This window comes from Hypanus sabinus, chromosome 2, assembly GCF_030144855.1.
Source record: "Hypanus sabinus isolate sHypSab1 chromosome 2, sHypSab1.hap1, whole genome shotgun sequence".
Classification (NCBI taxonomy): Eukaryota; Metazoa; Chordata; class Chondrichthyes; order Myliobatiformes; family Dasyatidae; genus Hypanus; species Hypanus sabinus.
The window spans coordinates 36,389,043-36,401,419 of NC_082707.1; the positions used below are offsets into that span (position 1 = coordinate 36,389,043).

The window sequence follows — 12,377 nt, forward strand, 5'->3', positions numbered from 1 at the left end:
AACTGACAGAGCAGACTTGATGTTACAAATGGCCTAAGTTTGCTCCTTTATCTTGCTGTCTTATGGTGTTAACTTTACATCCTTGCTTTTATATTGTAGTCCTCTTGAAATGAATGCTAACATTGCACGTGCCTTCCACACCACCAATTCAACCTGCAAATTAACCTTTCGGGAATTCTGTTCAAGGACTCTGAAGTCCCTTTGATCCTCGGCTTTTTGAATTTTAGCTCCATTTAGAAAACAGTCTATGCTTTTATTCCTTCTACCAAAGTGCTCAAGTCTCCATCAAGGGGATCACCTAATTATCGGGGTTTTTTTGTTGCGGTTCTGGTCACTGTGGAAAAACATTTGGGCAACATTAACGGGTAGAGGGAACATAAACTGTGCTACCCATTTCAAGAATTAATAGTTTGGGGTTTGCTATCGTAATGGTGCACTTCCTATTAGGAGGATCACGTCATGTCAGAGGCCACCCTCAGTTAATTGTGCTACATGAAAATTGGCTGTGGGACTTTCAAATCAAAAATGGGGAGATCCCATTCGTCAAGGAGGTTTGGCTTCACTTTGTGGGGGTGGTGTTTCATATTTGCAAACAAGGCATGCCTTTAAACTCACTTGTGGAGGAAACTAAATTGTAGGGTTCCTAAGCACTGAATGCAGTGTTCAGACAGCTCCACTCATTCATGGGCCTGGTCTCCCTGAAGCAATGAAAGTGATGGCTATACGACTGTTTGCTCAGCAAACCTTTCTAGTACTCTTTGTGACCTTGAGGCAAAATGTTCTGGGTAAGTGCAATTTTTATTTTGTGGACTTTAGACATGTTCAATGTGGAGAAGGAATGTAAAATTTAAAGAAAGTTGATTTTTTTTCAACACTTTTACTTTCTCTGCTTTAATCCTGAGTAAATTCCATTCATATTCTTTGCAACAAAATGTATTTTGCTTCTTGAAATTAATTTGCAAGCTATCCTGGATGTTACAGAGAGATATGTCAACATGCACCTTCAGTAGAGACCTTTCCAATTTCGCAATAATTCCATTGGAATATGAAGGTGTTCATAAAGAGCGAGGAGTGGAATTTGACAAAGATGTACTGTCTTCATGCTATAACATTATTTAGGGCAATTTACAGAGGGCAAAAATCAGTCCTCTTTTACTTTAAGCACAAATGTTTGGTGATTCACAAATTTTCACAAAAAGGCATTTTTTCATTACTAAGTATAATGAGAGTTTTGATTGCAATTAATATCTCATTGCATGTGAGATTCTAAAGCAACACACACAAAATCCTGAGGGAGCTCAGCAAGCCAGGCAGAATCTATGGAAAAAAGTAACCAGTCGTCGTTTCGAGCCAAGCCGCGATGAAGAGTCTGGGCCCCAAATGTTGACTGTTTACTCTTTTCCATAGATGCTTCCTGGCCTGCTGAGTTCCTCCAGCATTTTGTGTGGGTTGCTTGGATTTCCCGCACCTGCTGATTTTCTTGCACATTTTGAGATTCTGATTTTATTGATTAATATATACTATGAGGGAAAGGGATTAGCAGGAGATCTCTGAGTGCAGACTCAATGGGCAAAGTTATCTTGAATTAATGTAATATACTGTATATGACTGCACATGAATCATAAAATGTGTCACTAATTGAAATATGTTGCTGGATAATACTGATTCAATCAATATAACTGAATAATGGGTAGGTGAAGGAACTCACTTTAATGCTAATTTAGTGAAGCATACAATTCACATACGTGACTTTATCAGATTTTTAAAACATCTTTAGATTCATTTTGCAAGTAAAATAGGATGACAAACAGTACTGTTTCCCCTTGCTGTTTCTTTCCATGGTGTGGTTCAGTTGAAAACTGTGTCACAGTATTTCCTTGACTTACTAGTGTGCTGTGACTAGAAAATGCATGAGAAGGTTTGAAATTGGGGTAGGGTGAGGGGAAACATAGCTTTGTTCTTGGCAGAACATCTCGTAGAATTAGGTGCCCCTCGACCCCAAAACTATAATCATTAGGATGATGTGTGAAAGCACACAGTATGTGTATTTAACCTATACCAGAAAAAATTAGTATTTCTCAATTCCCTGTGCATAGCCTTATGTGAAAGAGGAAGAACGTGACCAAATCCCATATCTATTTTGCTTAATTTTCTATATTTGTCCGTGCAGAGTACCGCATTTCACTTAATCACAGAAAGTCAAACAACATAGAAGCATGCCATTTGGCCCACCATGTGCTCACTGATCAGAGGGCATTCATCCTTATTAACCCCATCTTCCAGCACAACCTTCAATGTCTAGATGATTCCCACACTCGCCTAGACACTTTAGTCAGTGACTGTGCTTCCCCCACTCTCTGAGTGAAAAAGGTTTCTTCAAAATCATTCTAAGTTTCTTACCCTTTACCCTAAGTCAATGCCCTCCAGTTTTCTCTCTCAGAAATTTAGTTCCATTGACTTCTTTGGAATTAAATTTATAGGCCGGGGTACAATATATGGCATCAATAATGTTGCTTTAATAGTGGAATAGACGCTGGGCAAGTTTTAGATTTCATGAATAATGCAGAAGTCAGAGAAAACCCCTGTGTGGGTGTTTGAACTCAGCACAAAGGGAAGAATGTGGATAAAGAGAGGTCAGGCTGAATATATTGAAGGAGAGTTTATTTATGATTCATTTATAATTTAAGTTCCAACATAAATAGTAATGCCTAGATATTTGTCCTCAGTTAGTACAGCTAAATACAACACATCAGCATTGAAGTTTCTAGCTTCCAAATGGAACAGGTTCTGGAAGCAGAGTACAACACAATGACTTGGTTGTAACATGTAAGAAGGATTGAATTTCTAGAAAATATTCAACATATTTAAATTGACTCCACATAAATCTACAAGCAAAGTTTAACATAAAAATTAATTCATCAACTAAAAACCAACTTCATCAAACAGTAGAGTGCAGGACCCGGCTCTTCAGGCCACGATGTTGTGCTGAACTAATTAAGCTAAAAGTTGGCCCTGCACATCTCCTTTGAACTTTCCCAATCTCATTTTAAATGCATGCCCCATGTATTTCAACCCTGGGTAAAGATACTGGCTGTCTGTTCCGTCTAGGCCTCGCATAATTTTGTAGACTTTTATTAGGTCTCCGCTCAGCCTCTGCCACTGCAGACTGCTCCTTATAGCATATACCCTCTAATCCAGGCAGCATCTGAGTGCTGATGAAGAGTATAGGCCCGAAACATTGACTGTTTATTCCTATCCATGGATGCTGCCCGATCTGCTGATCTCCTCCAGCGCATTGTGTGTGTATTGCTCTAGATTTCCAGCAACTGTAGTACCTGTTGTGTCTATAACTTCCTGGTAAATCTCTTCAGTGCCCTCTCCATAGCCTCCAAGAGTTTCGTATAATAGGGAAACCAGAAACAAATGTAATTCTCCAGATGTGACCATCCAGAGTTTTATAAATCTACAGCATAACTGCCAGCTATTAAATTCAGTGTCTCAACTAACAAAGGCAAGCATGCCATAAGCTTTCTTTATCGCTGGCAGTTATAAAGAACTTGTGCGACCTCTTTCAAGGCCTCTTTCTACTTCCTTTCATTTATTTCACTGTTTATGAAGTGCTTTCACAATGTTAAAACGTGAAAGAAAGCAAATAATTTCAAGTCCTCTCTTTATGTACAATGTCAAACATTGGTTGGAATTTTACCTCAGATATGTATTCCTGCTAAAGATTCACCAAGTGATTTTACAACGAAGTTCTGACATGACAAAAGCTCCGTTTGTTTTCAAACATAATAGCCAATTCTATGGAGAAATCCGCTATGCCTCTCCTTTTGCAACATGAAGTATAGAAGAAAGGTGTGCTAATGCAGTAAACCAAGCTTCCCTTAGGTAAGCCAGAAGGAATAACAATATAGCCCTCAATTATTACAAACTTTTAAAACCAACAATTTTAACTGCAACTTTTTCCACAAAAATTGCTCTCCTCTTTAAACGAGGTGGTTTGCTGAACACTAATCAATAGGAAAAAGTCATTACATAAGTATTACACCACATCAGTGTACAAAATATGTAATGAAATTTGTAAAATAGCTGCAATAAGTTTTATTGATGCTTTTTGAGAGTGCTTTTAAACCTTTCAATCCTGAAGGATGTTATAAATTATGTTCTTACATATTTTTTAAAAAATATATAGTAATCACTAACCCACTTTTGCAGGAAATAGTACTTCTGCAGCTTCCTTGTGGTATATTATGCAGATTTGAGCTCTGTAAATGAGGCCAACAATATAATATGTGATCTGACTGATTTCATTTTAAGAAATAAAACAAATACAATAAAGAAAGAAAATAATATTAGAGTCATAGAGTTACGTATAAACAGGACCTTTGGCTCAACTCATCCATACTAAACAAGATGTCCTCCCAGTTAGTCCCATTTGCCTGTATTTGGCCCATTTCCCTCTGAACCTTTTCTAATTAACTGGATTTCCAGTTTCTTTTTGACAGCACATTCCATGTATCCACCTCCTTCGGTGTGGAATGGGTTGCCCCAAATGTACTCTTCAAATATTTTCCCTCTCAAATTTTAATCTATGCCCTCTAGTTTTAGACTCCCTGGCCTGGGGGAAAAAAATATGACATCCACCTTATTCATGCCCCTTCGTGATACATCTCTTTAAGGTCGCCTCTCAGTCTCCTACACTCCAGGAGAAAAGATCCCAGTCTATCCAGCCTCTCCTTATTATTCAAGCCCTCCTTCCCTGGTAATACCTGCATGAATCTGTTCTGCACTGACTGAGCTTAATGAAGTCCTTCTTATAGTTGGGTGACAAGAACAGCGCATGAATCAGTGTGGCACAACCAATGACTTGTGCAGTTGTAACATGATGTCCCAAATCCAATACTCAGTGCCATGGCTGACAATGGGAAACATGCCACATGCCTTTTTCACTATCCTATCCACCAGTGTAGGGTGATGGGGTGAAGATACATCTCTATCAAAGGAGATGTATGGTCCTCCTTCCCTCTGCTAACCAGCAGGTTGCTCGTGATCAATATGTAGCACCTGTTTAGCTGGCTTCAGGGCTGCATAAAGCCATGGGAGCAGATAGTGGATGGTCATATGAGCAGCTGGTGCATGACACAAGCCCTGGTTATGCGACCACTGACGCCCGGCAGGCAATCTCTGAAGAGCAGTGATAATTGCTGGGGTCACTCATTCTGTACAGAAGGCAGCACTGCCCAGAAGAAGGCAATGGCAAACCACTTCTGTAGAAAAATTTGTCCAGAACAATCTTGGACATAAGACCATGATCACCCCCGTCATATGACTCAGCATGATGATGATGATGATCAACCTGTGTTGTCTCCTTTAGGGAACAAGATACCTGTGGTTGCTGTTTTTCAACACCCTTCATGGCCCTAAAACTTATTGTGCATGTCTTGCTCTGGTTTAACTGACCAAAACAAAACACCTCTCACCTGTCTAAGCCAAATGCCATTTGCCCACTTCCCCAATTTATGATGATCCTTTAAGAATCTGAGATAGCTCTCTTCACTATCCACCATACCACCAATTTTAGCATCATCCACAAACTTACTAACCATATTAACAACACTGTCATCCAAACTGCTAATATAGATGACAAACATCAATTTTCGCAGCACTGATCCCTATGGTATACCAGTCATCACAGGTCTCCAATCTGAATAACAACCTCCACCACTACCCTCTGCCTCCTTCATAAAGACAAAAGTTATAATTTCAATTTTAAAGAAGTATAAAAAGAAAAATAAAGCAAGATAAGAAAGACTAGATGAGTGAAAAAATATCAACAAAAAAGTGAGAAAATGTTTTAAATTATATGTTAAAACATCTATAATGGCTACTATAGAAATGAATGGCACTGTACACTTTATCTAAATATAGAAACCATGCCATTCAGTACAATTGATGAGATTTCCTTTTCCCAAACTTAATGGTGAAACACTATAACTTGAGAGAAATGGGCTGACATGCGTTCCCTTATCTATCTGTCATCTGAGCTTTCTGCGTCATTTAACCTTAAATAACAGTGAGCGCTAATATTCTCAGTAATATTTTGACAGGAAAACCTATGCTAATAATAGATACAGTTCCAAGATCAAAAGAATGATTGCCAGAGCATTAACATATTTTACTGGGTCTAGTCTTAAGTTCATGCTCTGAGCAAACTTCTAATATTTAGATTTTTATTGAGATTATTTTGGGGATGGGATAAATGTGTTATAGATGCTGAAGGCAAAAATCTTTGTCTAAATTTGTTCAAAATCTAATACTTCTGGCAGAATATTAAGGCCAGAAGCCTACCACCGTTCAAGTACGTTTATTATTTTTATATAAATATATAGTTTCTGGAAGTGAGAGAACGCCATAATTTGTTTTCAAATCCGCTATGTGCATTTCATTTTCAGAACATTTAAGGTAACTTGAACAGTGATATATTGTGACTGCATTTTGATTTAATTCTTAAAAGTAGGAAATATTGCATTCAAAAGTGAATGTAAAACTGTTCTGAAGATTCACAAACAAGAGAAAAGTAGTTGCTGGAAATCCAAGCAACACACATAAAATGCTGCAGGAACTCAGCAGGCCAGGCAGCTTCTATGGAAAAGAGTACAGTCGACGTTTCAGACCGAGTAACATCAGCAATCCTAATGAAAGGTTTTGACCCGAAACATCGACTGTACTCTTTTCCATAGATGCTGCCTGGCCTGCTGAATTCCTCCAGCATTTTGTGTGTGCTGCTTGTTTTAAAGATTATTACTTAGTAACTGTTAACAGTACGGGGAACCAATAAATTTTCACATTTTAGCAAAACATTTTTAGCGTAGTGGTTAGCATAACTAACTCTTTACAGTACAAGTGATCTGGGTTCATCTCCCATTGCTCTCTGTAGGGAGTTTGTACATACTCCCCATGACCGCACGTGTTCCGGTTTCCTCCCTCATTCCAAAAGATGTCCTGATTGGTAGGTGAATTGGTCAATGTAAGTTGTCCTGTGATTCGGCAAGGGTTAAATCGGGGGGTTGCTGGGTGGCGTGGCTCGAACGGCTAGCGCAGCCTGTTCTGCATTTTATCTCAATACATAAATAAATCTAAAAAGTCTGCATCTCATGTACTTAAAGCCTACATACAGCAATAAAATAATGCCACACGAGTGAATCTGCAGATGCTGGAAATAAATAAAAACACAAAATGCTGGCAGAACTGGCATACAAAACCAAATGGCAGGTTTAGTTTGACCCAATTTTGATGGCTTCCTTTTTAGAAGAAGCATTTTGTAATTATGCAGAGAGTTTCACATCTCCCCTCTCATGGACATGCATGTGTAAAAATGTCAGGTTTCCAAATTGATTTAGTAAATACGTTTTGATGCTCACACTTTAAAATCTGATCACACTCATCTGTGTCATAAAAATTAAATGATGGAAACAATCTACAGTTCAAGAACAATTGTGGAAAGAGAAAGAGAGCTCACTTATCAAACTGAAGACCCTTAATCATGTCAGCTCTCTTGCTGCCTTGCTTACCATCAACCACTCAAGTGAAAAATCCGCAAAATAACTGGAGTTAAATGTATTCCATGTATAAAACAACAGTGCTGTTAAAGCTTTGCAATCTATAATTGAGGTCAAGTGAACTAAAAGCTGTGCTGAATCCAACATCTCTCTCAATCTACATTAAGAAAGTTGGATCTCACATGTAGGCAACCTTGACTCAATAATCTATAATATAAATAACTCAACAACTTGGCAATAAGTTGCCAAAATTGCTCAAAAGCCTCAGGGATAGCTAATGAAAAGGTAATGAAATCTAATTAAGAAGGGACTACTTTGCTGTGGTTCACATTATAGTTCATTATTGGGGTTATGTTAAAATAACAACTTTTTACAATGATTAGTTTGGTTTCTAATTTATCATTGTTAGCCGCTAAACAACAGTGTTTAGAACAGTTTTGTGTTGCCTAGAGTAAACATTCATTAATAAATATTCATTAATCACTGTTACTTTAGTCCGTTATTGAAGCAACCATGGATATGCAGATACTTTAACTGATTCTCCCTGATTAGGTCATGCGGTTGTGAACTTTCCTTTTACTTGGCTTTACCGTGTTCCTGATCAGTTTACTTGGTTTACTAGTGTTCCTGATCACCTTTGCTTATTCAATTCTGCCTAATAAGCATTCTGTGATGGCACCAATTCAATTAACCTCACAAGTGGGCAACTTGGTCGGCACAGATGAGTTGAGCCAAAGGGTCTTTGTCCTTGCTGTATAGTTCTATGACTTTCTGAGCCTGTTCGAGTCTCCCCTCTCTATAGCTGCGTGCTGTGATTATTTTATTTCTGCAGAGGAATGTGGCTTCACTATTCCTGGTAACTGGTGCTGCGCACATATGCTTGTTGTGCTCAATGAACAGTGTTAGAAATTTTAAGTCAAAGAATGTTATCTCAACAGCCATCTATTTTTCTTCTTATTTAGTTTCCTGCGGGGCCACAAAAGCTTATACCAGGTAGTTAAGATTTTCTGTGCACTGAATATGTCAGTCTTTTTTCCTAATCAATACTCATACCAACTAATCTTTAAATTAAATTTCAACATGTTAACGATACATATATAAATGTTTACACAAGCTATACTGTCAATGAAGGATTGATGAAGACCTAATAGTTGCACAACTTGTTCTTAAAGGGTGTAATATTATTTTGAAGTTTGTATATCCGTACTGGACATTTTGCTGGTAAATCCCAAACACATGCTACTTCACTAACTTAGAACTAGTGTGTGTGTAAAATACTTAATATCACTGTTTTAATATAATTTTATCAAACTGGAGCAGCAACAACTTGAAAACAGAAATGCACAGCACTTCAAGTTGTCCACTTTTTATTTGTAATATGCTGGCAGCTACTGGCAAAACAAACTTGCAGCAGAACACTAGAAGTAAATGGGTGCCACCACTAAAAGCTAGCAGCAATCCCTCCACTGTGGAAATGGCAGTCAATGTCTTTGGTCACTTAATAATAGTAATATAAAGTATTAAAAGAAAATCATTAGCTTAATATTGCACCACTTGACTATTCAAAATTTATTGCCCAAGTTCAATCTTTAATCAATACACTGTATTTTATTAACATTAAAGGATACTTTTACAGAAATTATATTTCAATCAGCCTCGCATATTTGAGGAACATTTCTCATCTATAGCTAGCTAAAGCATACTACATCCAGTGCTAATTTTGTAATCCAAATCCATTTTAGAAATAAGTGGAAATTAAGGATAATTGAAATCCATTTGTAAAAACAAAAACATGAGAAATAAAAACATAAAATATTGGAAATATGTAGCAGGTCAGGCAGCATCAGTGGCAAGAGAAACTGAGTTAGATTTTCAGTCAATGATGTATTAGGAAAAACGGGGCTTCTTATTGCTTGTGGCTTTTATTCTCCACCTGACTCCTACTTACACCTTTCTAACTGCGACCTCCTGCATTGTTATATTGTAGTCCAATGCAATTTTGAAGAACAAAATTTCATCTTGCATCGGAGCACTTTGCAGCCATAATATTAACTTGATTTATGTACTTGCACTAGCATCATCAATTGCATTTTTGCATTGAGTTGTTTGCATTCTGCCATCATATCACAATTTGTTCCTGTTCTCTTCAGCTGCCGTCATTAATCTATTAAATGCATGACTGCATCTATAACCTATCTCCATGGCAACCCTTCTCTCACTCTTTTAGAGTTGTCTTCATCTTTACCCTATCTATCTATTTCCCACCCTATCTACAACTTCAAGTGAACTTGTTTCCTCATCTGATGAAGACTTTAGCTTGAAATTTAACTCAGGTTGCCTTTCCATACACGCTGCCCGGATTGCTGGGTATTACAGAATTTTCTGCCTTCAAATCAGATTTTCAGTATCTGCAGTTTATTTCCATACAGCTGTGCATATTTTGCACAGAACTTTCACTTTATTCAAAGAATGGATTTGCATTATAGAAAAATGTAATACCATAATATAACCATTTAATCTGGCCATCAGAAATTATAAATTATCCTGCCTTATTAGTCAGTGAGCGGAGGATTATTCCCAGTTATCATTCACATTACTTTTGATTTATTTTGATTATCAATTGATTCTTTGAATAAATTTAACAGGGCTGATAATTGACCACATTAATAGAAAAACTATGAACTTCCTAAACTCACTATGTGAATAACTCTGTTGCTTTTATTTGTAGGTAAACCCTTTATTCTGTCACAGTACCCGAAGACCATTGAGAAGAACACAGGGGAATCAGCTACTATCTTCTGTAAACTTTCCAATGAAACAATCACTGAAGATATGAGTCTGGTATGGTACAAGCACATGCGTAAGGACAAAAGCAAACTTGGAGAAATCAATCTGAAGACAAAAAACTTTACAGCAATTGACCATATTCAGTTGATATGGGACCATGGCAACCACACAGCAAAAATGTCAGTACAGCAGCTGAAGGTGAATGACTCCGGAATTTATGGTTGTGAGCTATTTGCCATTGGTCACAATGTCGTTATCGAGAAAGCCAGTGCAACAAACATCACTGTTGCCTTTGCTGGTATGTCTGCTCATTCTTCAAATATCTAAGTAATTGCTTGATAAATCTTTGCATAGAGAGTCATGGAGAAGTACAGGTCAGAAACAGGCCTTTTGGCCCATTTAGTCCATGCCAAAACCATTTAAACAGCCTAATGCCATTGACCTGCATCGAGACCATAGCCCTCCAAGCTAACCACTCCGAGAAGATAGAAAAATTGTCAATGATATATTTTATGGTTTAAATTCCACTGAATTTAATGCATCTGTGCTTCACAGCTTATCTTGCAGTTCATAGAGTAAGATCCTGTAGATGGTTAACTCAATACTCATAGATACTGTATCATAGATAGAGTAGCAGAACAGAGAACTCGAGGTACTCAAAGGCTTTATGAACAACCCCACTAGCGATCAGGAGTACCTTCAAATTTTGCCACGGCCATATAGTGAGTTTTATACCTAGATATAGCGTCCAAGTTAAATCATAAGAGTTTTAATTTTGTTTTTCAATCCCTTTGTCAAACACTCCTCATATAATTTATTGCACGTTTCTTTCATTAATTGCTAAATTACACTTAATCATTCACTACTCAACCTTTCATGAATGTTGCTGAGGTTAGGGAAGTTTATATGAAATAATGCAATATTATAAAAAGTGTCTTAAAATTCATTTGATATTCTTCAAACTCTTCTCGATTTAGGGCAAGTTATCATCATTGTTTAAGATTTCGAGGTTTACTGTTATTACCAGCTCTCAGTAACGCACATTAAAGCATTTTGAATAATATTTTGAGTGAGGCATATAAAGAACGAGATTCTGGGGTGGGAATTATAGCTTGTATCAATTCAAAAAGTTTAGTTTTCTTGAAGAACATGTGCTACAATATGGATTGTCGATGGCTATTTAATGCTTTCTATAAAACAAATTATAATATTCATTCTAGGTTGCTTTCATTTCTGAGAACAAATTACTCATTTTACAAAAATAATTTTAAAAATAAGACGATAAGACAGGAGCAGAGTGAGGCCATTTGGCCCATCAAGTCTGCTCCTCCTTATCGGATCAGTTTTTCCGATGTAACCAGGAAACTGGTACTTTTTTACATTCTACATGGTCTTGTTCTAAAATTCAACCTTTTTGGACAAATTTAAGACTTTTACTGGAACAAATTACAGGAACACAATTTCCTCATAATCCAATATTACTCTTATTAGGTGATATTGAAGGGATAAAACCGAAACTCAAACTAAATAAATACCAGAAAGAATTTATAAAAATTGCACTGGCAGAAGCCAAAAAAGCTATTGCAGTTACTTGGAAATTGGATACATATTTAAGTATAGACTCTTGGAAGAAAGAAATCTATGGTTGTATTCCATTAGAAAAAATTACTTATAATTTAAGAGATAAATATGAAACATTTCTGAAAATTTGGAGCCCTTATTTACAAAAGACAGGATTAAATCTATAGATGCTCTGAAGATGAAACAATTGGTTATTTGGGGAAAGAAATAAATATACATATTAAGGTTATTACAAATTCCATGGAGCATGTGGAGATCTTCCAACAACCAGGCAATCTTTCTTTCTTTTTTTTTCTCTTTCTCTTTTTTTCCTATAGGGCAGTTAGGGGGGAGGGTTAAGGGGAGGGGGGAAGGGTTATATACATTTTTTTTTCATACTCCATTTTGTAACTACTTAAAAATGCAATAAAAAAAGTTTTCAAAAAACAAACAAAAAAAAGTCTGCTC

General features: G+C 36.9%; 1 protein-coding gene across 1 annotated transcript in view; it reads left to right on the top strand.

Moving 5' to 3' along the window:
• The first annotated feature begins 628 nt into the window (after positions 1-628).
• LOC132404574 (uncharacterized) overlaps positions 629-12,377 on the top strand; it is a 30,779-nt gene continuing 19,030 nt past the window's right edge. The window contains exons 1-2 of the mRNA XM_059988816.1: positions 629-785; positions 10,291-10,647. Coding sequence (XP_059844799.1) covers positions 707-785; positions 10,291-10,647 — 436 coding nt within the window. The 5' untranslated portion in view covers positions 629-706. The remainder of the gene's footprint in view (positions 786-10,290; positions 10,648-12,377) is intronic.